Genomic DNA, 16467 nt, shown 5'->3' with positions numbered 1-16467 from the left:
CAAATGACTACTAAGTTTCCATGTTCGAGCTTCCCTAATTTGCTGCTTCTCTGTTTCACTGGAAAGCCTTGGCACTTTGCTCACTCCTCACCAGAGTTTCCGCCATTCAAAATGGAGTACAAAGCACACTGTAAAACATGCAGACACACACTACATGTCTACAACAACAACATACCCAGTGTAATCTCACAAGTGGGGTCTGGGGAGGGTAACATGTACGCACACCTTACCTCTACCTTTATGGGATAGAGATGTTGTTTCTGATAGACCCTCGGCTCAAAAAAAATATAACCGATGCAGAAACATACGAAAGAAAAAGGCACAACAAAATAGCAAATTTACAAAACAAATGTAGTACTCCCTCCGTCTCAATTTATGTGATATAGTTTGATTTGACACGGAGTTTAAGAAAATAAGGAAGACTTTTGATACTTGTGGTCTAAAACAAGTCATAGGTATTTGTGTAGCTGTAAATCAATTCATTAAGGGTGAAAGAGAAAGTTTCAAGTTAAATTATTTCTAAATATAGGAATGTATCATTCTTTTTGAGACAGACTAAAAAGAAAAGTATATCACATAAATTGAGACAGAGGGAGTAACGGATATCAATACACATTAGCGAAAAAAGCTACACACTACCCTAAAGCATACGACTACATGTACGATAATACTCTATTACCTACTAACCATCTACCCTAATCCCTGACCTCCACACCTTCCTATCTAAGGTCATGTCCTCGGTTACGTAGACGCACACTATGAGAGGAAAATATAGAAGGGATTTTGGCATAGGGGGAGAATTTGAGAAAATCTATAGTTCTATTTTGTGATTCGGTCCACTCGATTCCCTTTAATCTTCAAGAATTCAATGTGTAGCTGTCAATCTTGTACAAAATTCAACTGATTCAGTTTGTGTAGAGGATTTTGTTCGGATATTCTTGCATGCAAACTCAGAGATTAATATAGTAACTAGTTTAGCTCCATCGTCGCTTTGTAGGTCTTCAAATGCAACCCCATTTTACCAGGTCATGTTCAAGGCCTCCCCTCTTTCTATTCTCTTATTACTTTTGATATTCAACACCGGAATAAAAAGGTGCTTTGCTTGTATATTCTCTTACTTTGAATGTAAAGCAATTCTTGAATCTAATATTCTGACAGGAGAATAAGATTGTGAAATTATTTCTATATTTCAATTATTAAGATAGCACAGTGGACAATTTGTTCTGAAATATTATAAATATATTACAACAACATATACAGTGTAATCTCATAAGTGGGGTCTGTAGAGGGTAAAGTGTATGCAGACCTTACCTCTACCTTGGTAGGTAGAGAGACTGTTTCCGATAGACCCTCGGCTCAAGTAAACCAGAAATATGACAATACAAAAACATAAGCAGCAACAATGTCAGGATAGTACGAAAACTAAAGTAGAAGCGACAACAAGTAGTAATAGCAAACAACGAGTCCTCGGTAAGATAATTATCCAAAAATAACAAAATTAATATGCAAACAAATCCAAATACAAGGAAGTTAAGCTTAATATTGCACACCACAGGGAAGTCAGTGTTAAAAGGAAAACATTTCTTTCATTTACTGGTATTAGTATTTTCCCTAATTTATAATATACCAACTGCTAAAAGAGGGGAAGAATGTGGGTAAAAAAAGAGGATGAGAAGCACAGAAAAGTCAGCAAATGTATGATATTTGATTATTCTCATCGCTTTCAAAGAATTAAGAGGTGACTGGGCCCAAGTGTAGTAGAGCCATGCAATTGTTTTCTAGATGAACCAAGTGAGATATTATAGAATTTTCAGTCAACTTGAAGTCTACTCCTTTCCCTTTTCCATTCACACTTGTAATCCTCTGTTTTAGATCTTGTATTCACCCTCAAGCAATTGTTGAATCTAATATTCTGACAGGAGAAGAAGATTGTGACATTATTTCTACTCCCTCCGTCCCATTTTATACGAAGGAGTTTGACTTGACACACAGTTTAATAAATATGGGAAGACTTTTAGAACTTGTGGTCTAAAATGAGTTTTGGATGTTTGTGTGATTGTAAATCATTTCATTAAGGGTAAAAGGAGAATTTTGAAGTTAAATTATTTCTAAATATAGAAAGGTGTCATTCTTTTTTAAACTGACTAAAAAGAAAAGAGTGTCATACAAAATTGGACGGATGGAGTATATTTCAATTAGTAAGGTAGCACAAAGGACAATTTGTTCTGAAATTATTCACCCTCTAGCTTATTGTGTTGCATTAAGTTTATTGGTGTATGCAATCTTTCTTTCTTCTTTGCTGTAAAATTAGTTAGAACTTTGGATTCTTTTTTCCTGTTATTTGTTTCTTAAATTAAAAGAATCATCATTACCGCTTTCATGGGAGAAATCCACTCTTCTCTGCTTAATCATGAGTCGAGCATGGAACTAATTTGAAACTTGGCAAATTTTGTGGATTAAAGGACTGTGTCTTAAATTTTAAGAATAATCTTTTTATGCGTAAAACAGTTCAGAGATCAATATTTTTTCTACAGACGATTAAAGAAACTCAAACATCAAAAATGGACCATAACAAATGTTACAAACAAATGAAAATACAAGGAAGTTAAGCTTAATCTTACACACCATGTGGGAGGTCAGTGGTAAAAACTAAACAATTCTCTCATTTTTTCCTTTGGTTACTAGTATTAGTATGTGTATGAGAGTCATTTTGGACTGACCAATACTTTATCATTTACCAACTGCTAAACGAGAAGGGAAGAAATGGAAACACAGAAAAGTCAGCAAGTGTATGATATTTGATTATTCTCCCTTATCAGTAATCGCTCTCAAAATAATTAAGAAGTGACTAGACCCAAGAGTAGTAGAACCATGCAATTGTTATCTAGATGAATCAAGTGAGATATTATAGATTTTTCAGTCAACCTGAAGCCTACCCATTTCCCTTTTCTATTCACACTCTTTTAGATTGTGAAATCATTTCTATATTTCAATTAGTAAGGTAGCAAATAGGACAGTTTGTTCTGAAATATTTCAAGTATATCATTATCCAAACAAATCAAAATACAAGCAAGTTGAGCTTAATATTGCACACCATAAGGGAGGTCACTGTTAAAAGCCAAGCATTTCTTTCATCTTTTTATTGATTACTGGTATTAGTATGTGTAAGCTCTAAGTAATTTTGTTATCTACCTCTGCTAAAAGAGAGGGGAAAAATTGGAGGGAAACACAGAAATGTCGGCAAGTCTATGATATTTTCCCTTATCATTTCACGGGTGGATGGATGACTTTCAAATAATTAAGAGGTAATAATATTTCAGAGCTGTGCAATATTTAGCTGGATGAACCAAGTGGACCGCTATAGAGTTTTCAGTCAACTTAAAATCCAAACCTTTCCCTTTTCCTATTCTTCATACTCTGTAATCGTCTGTTTCAGATTGGCTTTCAACAAAGAAAACTACAATCACTCACAAACTATTTTCTACTTAGGGTGTGTTCGGTATGGAGGAAAACGTTTTTCAGAAAATATTTTTCAATTTTCTTATATTCGTTTGATCAAAAATTTTGAAAAATATTTTCTTTTCGAAAATATTTTCCTCAAAATTAAAAAAATGACTTCCCTAATAAAAGTAGGAAAATAAGTTCACAAGTTCATTACACTAACCACCCTACCACCACCCAACCCAACCCCAACCACTCCCAACCCCCCACCCACCGCACCACCCCACCGCCACTGACCACCCCATCGCTCCCCCCCCTCCCCCGCCCAAAAATAATTTTTTTTGGAAAAGAAGTTTTGACATTATTTTTTATTTTTTTTTTTCACCCCCACCACCCACAAAAAAATTATTTTTCTTGAAAAAAAAAAAGTGTTGACTTTTTTTTTTTTTTGCACCCTCACCCTACCCGCGCACTCCTACACCACCCCCCCCCCCCCCCCCCAAAAAAAATTAATATTTTTGAAAAAAAAAAGTTTTGACATTTTTTTTAGTTTTTGCACCTCCCAACCCCACTTCCACCCCCCCCCCCCCCACAAAAAAAAATTTGCAAAAAAAAAAAAGTTTTGACATTTGTTTTGGTTTTGCACCCCACCCCCGCCCCTCCAAAAAAATATTGAAAAAAGTTGACAATTATAAAAATTGAATGTTTGCGTGGTTAAAAATTAAAACTTTTGGAGGAGGTGATGGGGTATTGAGGGGGGGGAGGGGGCATGGGATGGGGGTGGGCGGTGAAAAGATTTTTTTTTTTTTTTTTTGGGTAGGGGGTGTCTAGGGGTGTAGAAACTCGCAAAAGACAATAAAAAACTTCAAAAAAAAATGTTGAGGGTTGGGGGGTGTTGGTGTGGTATGGGTTCCACGCAAGGGGAGGGGGGTGGGTGAGGGGTAGGGTCGGGAGGTTGGGTGAGGGGGGGGTGGTGTATGGGTTACGAGAGTGGTTGGGGGTGGAAGTGCAAAAAAAAAAAAAAAAAAAATTGAGGGGGTGGGGGAGTAGGGGTGGGTGGGAGTGTGGTGTGGGTGGGGGTATGGGGTTGGGTTGGAGTTGGTGAGGGGTGGGGTGGGGGTGCAAAAAAAAAAAAAAAAAAAAAAAAATTGGCGGGGGAGGGGGTAGGCGTAGGTGGGTGCGTGGGAGTGGGGTGGGGGTGGGGGTATGGGGATGGGTTGGAGTTGGTGAGGCTTGGATGAGTATTTTCCGAAAAACGTTTTTATCAACCAACGAACGAGAAAATAAGTAAGAAATTCACTTATTTTCCACTACCCAACGAACGTGAGAAAATAAATAAGAAATTTACTTATTTTCTAGGAAAACATTTTTTCCTTCAAAAACAATTTCCTCAATACCGAACACACCCTTATTCCTAAATCCTACTGGAACCATATTGTCCTTGTTCCTTTCCTGAGCTTTCAATTTTTATCCTACCTTTGCTTTCTTGTAACTACGAGATCTAGTCAAATTTAAGTAGATATGGATCTCTTATCTAACGTTATGGGAAAAGTCGCAGGATTTTTGTTCCAGCCAGTTAGGCAAGAAATTGGGTATTTGTCTTACCACGACGACAATGTCAAATCTCTGAAAACTGAATCTCAGAGGCCGAAGCATATCATAAGTGGGTTGAAGCGAAGAGAAGAGGCTGAAAAGAGAAACTTACATGCCATTTCACCCTGCGTCAGAGATTGGTTAGATAGGGCTGATGCGAGAATTGTAGATGCGTAGAGTATACTTGCTGACATTGAACGAGATTGAATCTATTGTTTGTGTCCAAACTTGAAGTCACGTTGCTTGTGGAGCAAGAGATCTAAGGAAATTTCACTGGATGTGATTGAACTTCAAACTGAAGGCAAAGATTATGATAAATTCTCCGATCCCGAACCATCTGCAGTTGAAATTGAAGCTATACCTAGTGATAGTGGTGAGGAGTTTGACTCCAGAAAATTGAAAGAGGAAGAGGTCATTGCTGTCACGATCCAAACCGATGAGCCGTGATGGGAGTCTGACCTCTAGTGACCAAACACCCCTAAACACGTATACGAAGCATCTTCCGAACATCAAAAGCCCATAAATGGCATAGCCGATCTCGCAAGAGAAACATCGAACTGCAGTAAACTCGTATATATACACGACATGCGGAAGAACAGTGCAGGCCAACTAGGTTGCTACATATACTGTACACAAAAGAGTAGAAACGAAAGGCTACGTCATCGACTACTACATACAATGTCTACAAACCTCTCTTTTGGAATGAAAGGCTGTAGAAAGGACGGGACGGAGGCTCCGTCCGTACCTATGTATGTACACGTCTCAAAAGGGCATATACCAAAGCCGGCGCAGCTCGGATCAAATGGAGCGTGCGACCCCGCTAGATCTAGAGGTCTGCGGGGCGAACCACCTGTCTATCTCCCTGTACCTGCGGGCATGAACGCAGCCTCCCGAGCAACGGGGAGTCAGTATGGATAATGTACCGAGTATGTAAGGCATAAGAACAACATATATACATAAGAATCATGGATAAGATCTAAACTCATAAACTGAAATGACTGACTGCATGTACTTGTATGAACTAGTATCTGCCTAAATCTGCGTAACTGACAATGCCTCTGTGGACACATAATATGCATGCTCATACCTATCAATGATGGTCGTGCATCTATATGTGTGCGTATATAACGCCTGATATGTGTGCGTAAATAACGCTTGATGTATGTGCATATATAACGCCTGTAAGCCTCTATGGCATCTCGTCATATCATATTGGCTCCTTTGTGGCCATAATCAATATCCTCATCATAGTAGTAATGCGTATATAACGCCTATATCTCTTCTCATACTTTACATATATCTAATATTCGCATATATAACGCCTTCTAGTCACGGGTCAATATACATAAATATATAATGAATGTAATGCATGAATAAACTGTATGCACAGAACTGGCTACATAGGACTGGACTCATGAACAGAAGGATTACTCATAAAATGGGGTACATGAACATCAAAGACTAAAGTACTTCTAATGCTTCTAAGAGTAGAGTAATATGGAAGCTCGCTTACTCGCTTGTTGGATCATATCATAGGATCATGTCAAAAGAAGAAAAGAATGGCCTTAACATACCTTGGGGTATCTCCAATCGCCTAACTTCTACCTCTTGGACTTGTAAATCTACAATTAAGGTAATATAGGGCCTTCGCTTACTAACCATCCTCAAATACGTATAAAGCTCAACGAACTATGGACAATAATTTCCTTTGTAAGCTTACAACTCTCCAACTTCTCATTCGATCCCACACCAACTACAATACTCATATCAACAATGACAACACACACATATATATATATATATATATATATATATATATATATATATATATATCAAAATACACGTAAACCCATTTCCAATCATCTCTTAAAATAACCCTAAGTCACTATCTTGTCTTTCATCAACTTACTACTTCCATAACTATCACAATCTTTACTTAGAATCACTAAAACTCTTGATACTCAACTTAAATATAAGGGTAGAAATCATTTACATACTTTGAGGGGTCAAGAATCCCAAGAATCACTTCAACTTCAGCTTCCTAAACTTCACAACCTTGAAGAAACCCTAGAAGCAACCTTATTCTTCACCATCTCGGGTTTACGGGGTCCGGGTCTTGTCAAATCTTCACTAATATGATGAAAATTATTGAGAGAGAATATGTTAGGGTTTTTCTAATTTGGAAAGGAGTAAAATATGAAATAAGGTCATGAACCACCTATTTATACTTGGAAGCCAAAAGGGCTACAGCGGTCCAGTTCGACGAGCAGGTCGACGGCCCGTCGACTTGCCCCGTCGACCTGCACCTACAGATGCAAGGCTGCGGGACCCTATCGACGCTGCACGTCGACGGTCCGTCGAACATGTTGACGACCCATGGACGATGACTGGTGTCCTGCAGATATTCTGATTCAGTTCAGATCGCGTCGATTCGATTCGTTCAACTTCTAACTCTATAAATTGCCAGGAATATCTGCTGGTACCCTCGTACATGGGGTAAGACATTTTCTTCCTCCAAACTCGAGCTCGGGTCTCTATTCCAAGAGCATACTCGACTAGAAAACCATAGGTTCTACCACTACGAACACGAGGGGTGTAACAATTGCAGCTTTGAGAGATGAAGGGGTCACTATTATTGGGATATGTGGTATGGGTGGTGTCGGTAAGATGACAGTGGCTGAGAAAATCAGACAAAGGGCAAAAAAACAAGGTTGTTTAACGAGGTTGTCATGGTAACTGTCAGTGAACAATTAGACTTGAAAAGAATTCAGGGTGAGATCGCAAGAGAAGTCGGGCTGACATTAGAAGGGGACAATCTGTTGAATCGTGGAGATCGGCTGCGTTCAAGGTTAACGGCTGAGGAGAGTGTCCTTGTAATATTGGATGATGTTTGGGAGACACTTGATCTAAAGAAACTTGGGATTCCCAGTGGTAGCAACCACAACCATCGGTGCAAAGTAATATTGACAATGCGCCTCTGAGATGTTTTTGAAGCTATGGAGGGTCGAAAGAACATGGAAGTTGGAACCTTATCGAAGAAGAGGCATGGATCCTTTTTAGGCAGATAGCAGGTAATTCAGTTAATGCTCCTTCTCTTCATCGCACAGCAAAATATGCTGCCATTGAATGCAAGGGGCTGCCGCTTGCAATTATTACAGTTGCAGGAACTCTAAAGCATAAAAGCAAGTCTTCATGGGAGGATGCCCTTGTACAATTACAAAGATCAGCACCAAAAAATATCCCAGGAGTGATTAAAAATGTGTATCAATCTCTCAGGCTAAGCTATGATTACTTCAAAAGTGATGAAATCAGGTACCGTTTTTTGTTTTGTTCCTTGTTCGAGGAAGATAGTGATATTTGGCATGAACAATTACTTAGATATGGAATTGGGCTTAGCATCTTTTCAGAAACTGAAAATTTAGAAGAATCAAGAAAGAGGGTGTCTCATCTGTTAGAAACATTGAGAGATCGTTTCTTGTTATTCCAAGGTTCAGACGAAAATCATGTCAAAATTCGTGATGTGATTCGTGACGTGGTTATATATATTGCGTCTGAGGGCAAGCATATCTTTATGTTAAGTCACGATGTGAACTCGGAAGCGTTCCCAAGAAGAACTTCTTACGAGCCATACAGTCACCTGTTAATTGTTGCAGAAAAATTTGATGAGCTTCCTAAACCGATAGTTTCCCCAGGACTTGAGTTTCTAATAATAAAACCCTCTCAAAAGCCAAATTGCCGGATGATTTCTTTGTTGGAATGAGTAAACTCAATGTCTTAAGCATGAGGGGACAATAGATACCCATTCCATCTTTTCCAACATCACTTCAGTCATTATCAAATCTGAGAACGCTATTTCTGAATAAGTTGAAGTTGAATGACATATCCTTTATTGGCGAACTTGTTAATTTGAAAATTCTCAGCATGAGAGATTCTGCATGAGAGATTCTAAGTTAAAGGAGCTGCTGGTGGAGATAGAAAAATTGACCAATCTAATTATGTTAGAGTTTTGGAGTGAGTATCAAGTACTTGAAAGGATTTCATCGGGGGTCTTATCAAGACTAGTTCGATTGGAGGAACTATATATATGATGAAAGTGAAACATTGTAGTTACTCTTCCTTGAGGGAGCTGGAATCCTTATCAAGATTAACTGCACTGGCATTAATCTCATGTTCCGAAGATGTGATTTACAGTAACTTGGGCCTTTCCTCCAAGTTGACACGGTGTGCTCTAAAAGTGGGCGAACGAGGTGATATATACGTCAAGAGTTCGCTCATGGATAATTACAACAGGATTATGATTCTTAACATCACTGAGACCATCCCATTGGGTGATTGGGTCCGCTGCCTGTTAAGGAAGAGCGAACTTATATGCTCAATCGGAAATGGCTCCACGAATGTGCTGACTCAGTTGCAGTTGGATGGATTTCAGAACGTGAAAGATCTATGGCTGCAGGATTGTGATTCATTGACATATGTAGAGAATATACACTATCAGAATAATATTCCGTTCCCCAAACTCGAAGGATTATTGGTTGGGAGTTCTTCAAAACTTGCAGACCCAACAGAAGGGAAAATGGTCCAAGTAATCAAGTTCCCCAATGTATATGACATGAAACTTGACGATCTAAATTTCCTCACTCACTTTTGCAATGACACTGTTGAGGGCATTGAGTTCCCTCAGTCACGATATATGTGCTTCTACGAGTTACCGGAGTTCCAAAATTTTTGGCCTACAACGAACAACACTATCAGCACTCAAATCCACTTTTTAATGAAAAGGTGTGTTTCTACTATTCTACATGTGATGCATCATGAAAGAAAAAAAATTGATTATGAAACCTACCGTTATTTAAAGGGAAAGTACATAAAATTCCCCCTAAACTTATCCCCCAAACTTATTTTAACACTGTAATTATTTTACGCGCGTTTAAGTACCCCTCTAAACAGCTTTAGTGAATTTTATTCCCCTCTAAGAGGTGACCTGAAAGCGCTTGAGAAGAATAAATAATGCTTAAAATTAACTAACTTGTCCATATGTCATTTTCTAATTGGTCATTATACAATTAAATACGCTTAATATTGAACATTCCCTTTTTATAATTTTTCCTTTTTTATTTGTCCGTATCACTTTTCTCTTCTTCTTCCCACTTTCTCACGACTGATTTCAGGAACCCCTGAATCAGCATTATAGTTGTCAACTCGAAGAATTTTGCAAAAGGGAGAGTATCATCACTGGTGTAAATGGTCCCATTTGTCACCAGCAAATCTGCAACTTAACTTAAAAATGAACAACTTCTCTAGTTCTGCAAGTCTGCAACTAAGAAATGAAGGAAATTAATAAGAGGACCCATTTGAATGTTGAAAACTGTACAAAGGAAAGCTGGTAGAAGCATTAATAAGTAATTACATCTCAAGTAATTGTAATTGGTGATGAGAAGATGAAGTGAGGCTATAGAAACGAGAAAAAGGATGGGAGTTAGATTTTGAACTTGGCAGTGAGTTGTTGAGGTTTTTCTACAACAGCTCGGAGAGAGGGAGAAGAGTATATGATTGGGAAGAACCAAGAAGAAGATCTGGCGGAGGTATCGAAATTTGAGAAAATTTGGGTAGGAACAGGTCGGGTTTTGTTTATTTTTTTAATTATTTTTTTAAGTTTGGAGCAATTATTAAAAAAAAACTCAATAATGGCTCAACAACACCCAGCTTTGGCCTGGTTTGGGCAAGTTTTGGGGACAAGTTTGGGAAGAATTTTATATATTTTTCCTAATTTTTATGGTAAACTATTACTGTAATGTTACTTGCTCCACTGTCTCTCTCTCTCTTTTTCTCCTCTTTTGGTTCTCTGTGTGTTTTGATTATCATTATTAAAATATTTTGTAACTCGTAATTTGAAATTCATTTATAGTATAAATAGAGTACTTCTTAGGAATTTTCTATGACATATATCTCTATTTTTAATAATTATTTATTCTGTTACGTGCATTGGATATATATTTTAGAGGTTCTCACTTTCTTTTAATCTCTATTGTACGAATAAATTATTGAAATTTGATTGTTATTAATAATATTATTTATACTAGCAATTTTTTTTATTCTACTCACTCTTTTATTATTTTACTTATAATTAATATAAATTTAAAACAGAGAACAAATATCATGATATTAAAGAAAGTAAAAATAGACAACGTTGGACAATACAGGATTAACTAGGTATTAAAAAATTCTAGTGAGATAGGAGAGGAAGAATGTTTGTTGTTCAAAATTGCAGGGAGAATTTAATTTTTTAAGCAAAGCTTGAGGGGGAAAACTTTTCACTCATTTTTTTAAAATGCGCATTTAGAGAGAGCTCCTCTCTTCCTCTTCATTTTCCACAATCCATTGTAGTCTTGCAACAACGTGATGGTCTTCAGAAAAGCAAATACTGTTATCAGTTCTAGAAAAACAAAAGATCACTTGAAAGTTATTTTGGTACTTAAACGCCTCTAAAGTTATAGTGCTAAAATAAGTTTTGGGGACAAGTTTGGGAAGAATTTTATATATTTTCCTAATTTTTATGGTAAACTATTACTGTAATGTTACTTGCTCCACTCTCTCTCTCTCTCTTTCTCCTCTTTTGGTTCTCTGTGTGTATTGATTTTTGTGTTTTGATTATCATTATTAAAATATTTTGTAACTCGTAATTTGAAATTCATTTATGGTATAAATAGAGTACTTCTTAGGAATTTTCTATGACATATATCTATATTTTTAATAATTATTTATTCTGTTACGTGCATAGGATATATATTTTAGAGGTTCTTACTCTCTTTTATTCTCTATTGTACGAATAAATTATTGAAATTTGATTGTTATTAATAATATTATTTATACTAGCAATTTTTTTTATTCTACTCACTCTTTTATTATTTTACTTATAATTAATATAAATTTAAAACAGAGAACAAATATCATGATATTAAAGACTAATGTCTCTTTCACTAAAAGTAAAGTCTAATGTCTCTTTCACTAAGAGTAAACTCTTTCTTTATAATTTTTCTTTGTTCTTTTTTTTTTTTCTTTTTCTGGTCAATGACTGCCCTGTACAATGTGAAATATTGCTCTTTATATATCAGTTCGTGCCTTATAAAGAACACCCCAATAAGACTAGCTAGATACTTCAATTTCTTTGCCAATGGCTTTTTCATGTAGCTTAGTGCCCAAAACCATGCTAATATTTCCCAGCTTCAAGCCAGGTCTACTGATCAAGACAATAATAGCCATGTGAGTAATTAACATCCTAGTTTTTTTTTTCTTTCAAAAATGCATGCAAACATGCAAGATTATAACATTTTTTTTAAAGGAAAATTCGTGAGTATTCCTATACTGTACCAAAAATCTGAATTCACCTCGGTTAGACTACTAGGGTCATTCATACTCTTGTTGTTGGAAAATTGTTTCATATTTGCCTTTAAGTTTTAACCTTAATGGAGCTGGAATAATGAAGTATAATGAAGGATAATTCTAACCATAAGTCAAAAATAGAGAGGTAAATTTGGACATTTTTCTTAATTTCTTTTTTTGAATAATCATGGTGTCCGGTCCAGCTTGCACGTACCTCGATTAATTTGACGGAGTACCTGTTACCTCCCACCAACACAGATACTGAGTAACTTTGTTAACCTAACTAGTATTTTTGCTTCCGCTGAAACTAGAACCTAAAACCCCGTAGTTCTCAATCCATTTCATTGATCACTAGGCCATACCCTTGGATACCCTTTTCCCTCAAGTATTTGAACAAGTAGAATTCATGTTTGAAGATCCATAATTTTAACACAGGCAATTTGTTAACGATAAGGGTGCGAATAATCTCAAAGTACAACAAAAATATTTCGTATATACTAGAGGAGTAAATTTGGACGGTCACTCATTTACACTCATGTGATATATTTCTAATTGATAATATTTGTTCTTGAATTCGTTAGCTCTTTTGTGTTTAATTTGCAGGAGATGCATAAATACAACAAGGAGGCCACCACCAAAGCCACCCCTAAAAAATAAACCGCCACAGAACAATAATTACAAAGACAAGAAAGAGACTCCGATGACAGAGGAGAAGAGTAACACAAAGCCCCAAGAAGATAATTCAATGGTCAAAACAAATTAACTAGGAATCTTGTTTGTTAAAGATCATAATAAGTGTACTTGGTCTAACGTTAGTCAAGTACAACATGCTTACTCTTTATTATCAGTGAAACTAGTAGCAAAAAAGCGGTGATGCATGCCCACCGCCCCCCCCCCCCACCCCACAACCAAACCCCACCCAAACATATTAGAAGTAGTATGATATTTTATTTTGTCGTACGTGCTTGTGTGGTAAAATTCACAAATTGCCACGTTTCAGTTGTTGTTGAAAAATAATCAAATTCACGGAGTTTTAAATTTCACAAATAAAACTTCAGGACATTGTCAAGGAATATCACATGTGAAATTTGAAATTTCATGACAATGGTTATTTTTCAAAAACAGAACTGAAAAGTGGCAAGTGAGGCGCTATTACTGTTGTGTGCTTGTATTGTCCTTCTGTTTCCTATTTTCCTTTGGTTATCCTATTAGGGGTTGTTTAGTTCGTTTACAAGTTATGCGGAAATTGTAATATATGAATTGCAATGTAGGCGTCTACTTGTTGATGTGAAGCTGTTCTTGAAGTTTCCTTATGCAGTACATAGTTAAAAACATAAGTGAAAAAAGTACGTCTTTCTTAAGCAATATGATATGTGAGTTACCTATATATAATATATCCGCAGTTGATGTCTTAAGAACCTCATTACTCAAAAGAGAAAATAAGACCAGACTAAAAGAGATCTCACTTTCGACGATTGAATTTGACTTTTCTATCGAGATTGAAACTGGACTTAAACGTGTTTGCATCCTGCTTAGGGCCGGCTTTCACTCCACTTTCACTTTCCAGTTGATATCAACCCAACTTTTGTTTGGAAGGAACCTTAAAATATGAGTACTATCGGCCATTTCGTTGTGTCCTCATTCATCCATATTTAATTGAAGCCTATACATATGGTAAAGAAATTTTGGATAGGCTGATTTATTACAAGGAATAAAAAATTATTTCTTCATGTTATCATTGGCGGATCCAACGCTGGTTTCACGAATTCGGTAGAATTTAGTGCTTTGAAATTGAACTCTATATGCACTCCCGGAAAATATAAATATAAGTAAAACTAGATATACAATTGAGTATACCCTTTCAACTCAAAAGATATAGCTTCTAAATTCTGAATTTGTTCCTGTTCATAACGATGTCCGATTTCTAATATTAGTGGCTTATATTATATTGGGTCCACAAGCTATATACAAATAACAATAAGAAAATTACCGCATAAAATGAAGGAGTTCTACAAGTTTTTGTTTTACCATATTATAGTCTCTTTTTTTTTCCCACCCTCTGTCTATTGGAGTCCGACTATATCCGGATTCACGCCGGGTAGGGCCCATTTATGGAGGAAGCGTTTCCTATCAAGAATTTTTTTATACCCAAAACTCAAATCCGAGACCTTTGATTAAGGGAGGAGCAGCCCATCCACTGCACCACATTTTACGCTGGTGTACCATATTATAGTCTTACTAAACTCTACTTACATCAGCTATGAGACTCACCCCCTTTATATATTTTGCTCTTTAACATGCTCTTGCTTTATGAAAACCAAAACCGCGATTTTCTTTATTGAAAAGTGTGGCAAATGCCTACAACAGTAAGGGATTTGCCTTTCGGGTCAAACTCGTCGATCGCACGGGACTTGCCTAGTGTGAGTTATTTCTCCTGTGTGGTTTGCGAGCTATTACACAGGAGCGGGGTTTATCCTGTGCACACCCGAAGAATGGCCGCTAAGGATTCCCCGGTAAAAAAAGTAAAGAGTGGCAAATAAACAATTTTGCTTGGTGTAATTAAAAAATATCAATCAATTTGAAGGCGTAGCTGGCAGGTCAAAGTCATATAAGGAGGGCGAGGAGAATAAAGCAGAGTGGAAACTGAAACATGCAAATTTAATAATAACTATGAAAGAAAGACTCGTATATTTTTTATCATCAAAAGAGAACAAATGAATGAAGTTGAAGAAGAAGCATAAGAAGTTGGTGGTCACCCAACAGCAATAACACACAAAAAACAATTAATTAGGTGTATGATGTTGCAATACAGACAATATATATAATATCAATCAATTTGAAGGCGTAGCTGGCAGGTCAAAGTCATACAAGGAGGGCGAAGAGAATAAAGCAGAGTGGAAACTGAAACATGCAAATTTAATAATAACTATGAAAGAAAGACTCGTATATTTTTTATCATCAAAAGAGAACAAATGAATGAAGTTGAAGAAGAAGCATAAGAAGTTGGTGGTCACCCAACAGCAATAACACACAAAAGAAGCATTAATTAGGTGTATGATGTTGCAATACAGACAATATATATATATATATATATATATATATATATATATATATATATATATATAACAGGTAAATTGAAAATTTAGAATTTAGAGTTAATAGATTCGAATTGAGTGTGATCTTATCAGATTCAGACCTATTCTCATTCTTGGTTTATTTGTTGGGCCCTCATGTTGTGTTGTCAATGCTGGAGATGTTCGATTTTGGGCGTGCCAAGGTATCATGTTAAGCATCTCAAATATGCAGCGGAGATGCGTTGTTGTATCCTTATATGATATTGGACAATATTCGGCTCAATGCTCTAAATTTTGACATTGATTTTGGCCCAGTAACCATTTCTTAACATGATATTGGAACAGAGAGATTCTAGGTTTGAGGCTAATCGTCTCTGCCACCCATTATCCAAAACGTTTCATGTGCTTGGCACATAAAAGAAATTAAGCATGCACATAAGGGGACATCTGAAAGCATAATTAACTAAATAAAAGTGTGTTCTCTTTGACAATTTAAGCTTTTAAATGAGACAGTCACACATTTCAACATTCTTCTTTAATTAGAAATTCTTTAAAAATTTCACTTTTTTTGAAAAATTAGACAAAGAATAGTTTAACTCTGAAAGAAACACTTCATGAAATATTCTCAGATGTAATTGATTTATTTATCCCTTTTTATATATTGAAAAAAGACAACTTATATTTAGAGGATAACCAACGCAATATGTAATTTCACATTTCATGATTAATTGACTAAACTCATTGCATATTCAAAGTCTTCTCCCTTTCACAAAATTGGAAAAAGTACTATCTCATTTGTCTTGCTTTCCAGTAAGCCAATCATTTCTTGAAAAAAGTAAGCCTTGACCAAAGTTATTTGGAGAAAAGATAAGAAAAGACAATAGGTGAAAATATCCATGAGTATAAGAAGACCAAAGAAACTATGCTTGTGCGATGCACGGGGCCCAACATGATTAATTTGGTTACTTAATTTAGTTAG

At 36.3% G+C, this 16467-nt stretch overlaps 1 protein-coding gene and 1 long non-coding RNA gene across 2 annotated transcripts; both read left to right on the top strand.

Moving 5' to 3' along the window:
* The first annotated feature begins 4962 nt into the window (after positions 1 to 4962).
* On the top strand, positions 4963 to 8794 carry LOC132048653 (probable disease resistance protein At4g27220). The gene is made up of 4 exons (XM_059439354.1): positions 4963 to 5163; positions 5269 to 5445; positions 7806 to 7984; positions 8029 to 8794. Exons 1-4 carry the CDS (start codon positions 4963 to 4965, stop codon positions 8792 to 8794), a joined length of 1323 nt encoding a protein of 440 aa, XP_059295337.1.
* A 3252-nt stretch (positions 8795 to 12046) lies between these two features.
* LOC132050909 (uncharacterized) lies at positions 12047 to 13700 on the top strand. The gene is made up of 2 exons (XR_009413520.1): positions 12047 to 12294; positions 13018 to 13700. It is a non-coding gene; the product is annotated as an uncharacterized LOC132050909 (long non-coding RNA).
* The last annotated feature ends 2767 nt before the right edge of the window (positions 13701 to 16467 follow it).

Source organism: Lycium ferocissimum, chromosome 3 (genome assembly GCF_029784015.1).
Source record: "Lycium ferocissimum isolate CSIRO_LF1 chromosome 3, AGI_CSIRO_Lferr_CH_V1, whole genome shotgun sequence".
In the NCBI taxonomy this organism is placed as follows: Eukaryota; Viridiplantae; Streptophyta; class Magnoliopsida; order Solanales; family Solanaceae; genus Lycium; species Lycium ferocissimum.
This window is presented reverse-complemented; position numbering and strand designations above follow the sequence as displayed.

Excerpts from the sequence above, each read along its gene's own strand:
- LOC132048653 (XM_059439354.1), top strand. The coding sequence starts at position 4,963 with ATGGATCTCTTATCTAACGTTATGGGAAAAGTCGCAGGATTTTTGTTC. Across the intron at positions 5,446-7,805 it reads GAAAATTGAAAGAGGAAGAG|GGTGAGATCGCAAGAGAAGT; the intron begins GTCATTGCTGTC and ends AAAAGAATTCAG. Across the intron at positions 7,985-8,028 it reads GGTAGCAACCACAACCATCG|CTATGGAGGGTCGAAAGAAC; the intron begins GTGCAAAGTAAT and ends ATGTTTTTGAAG.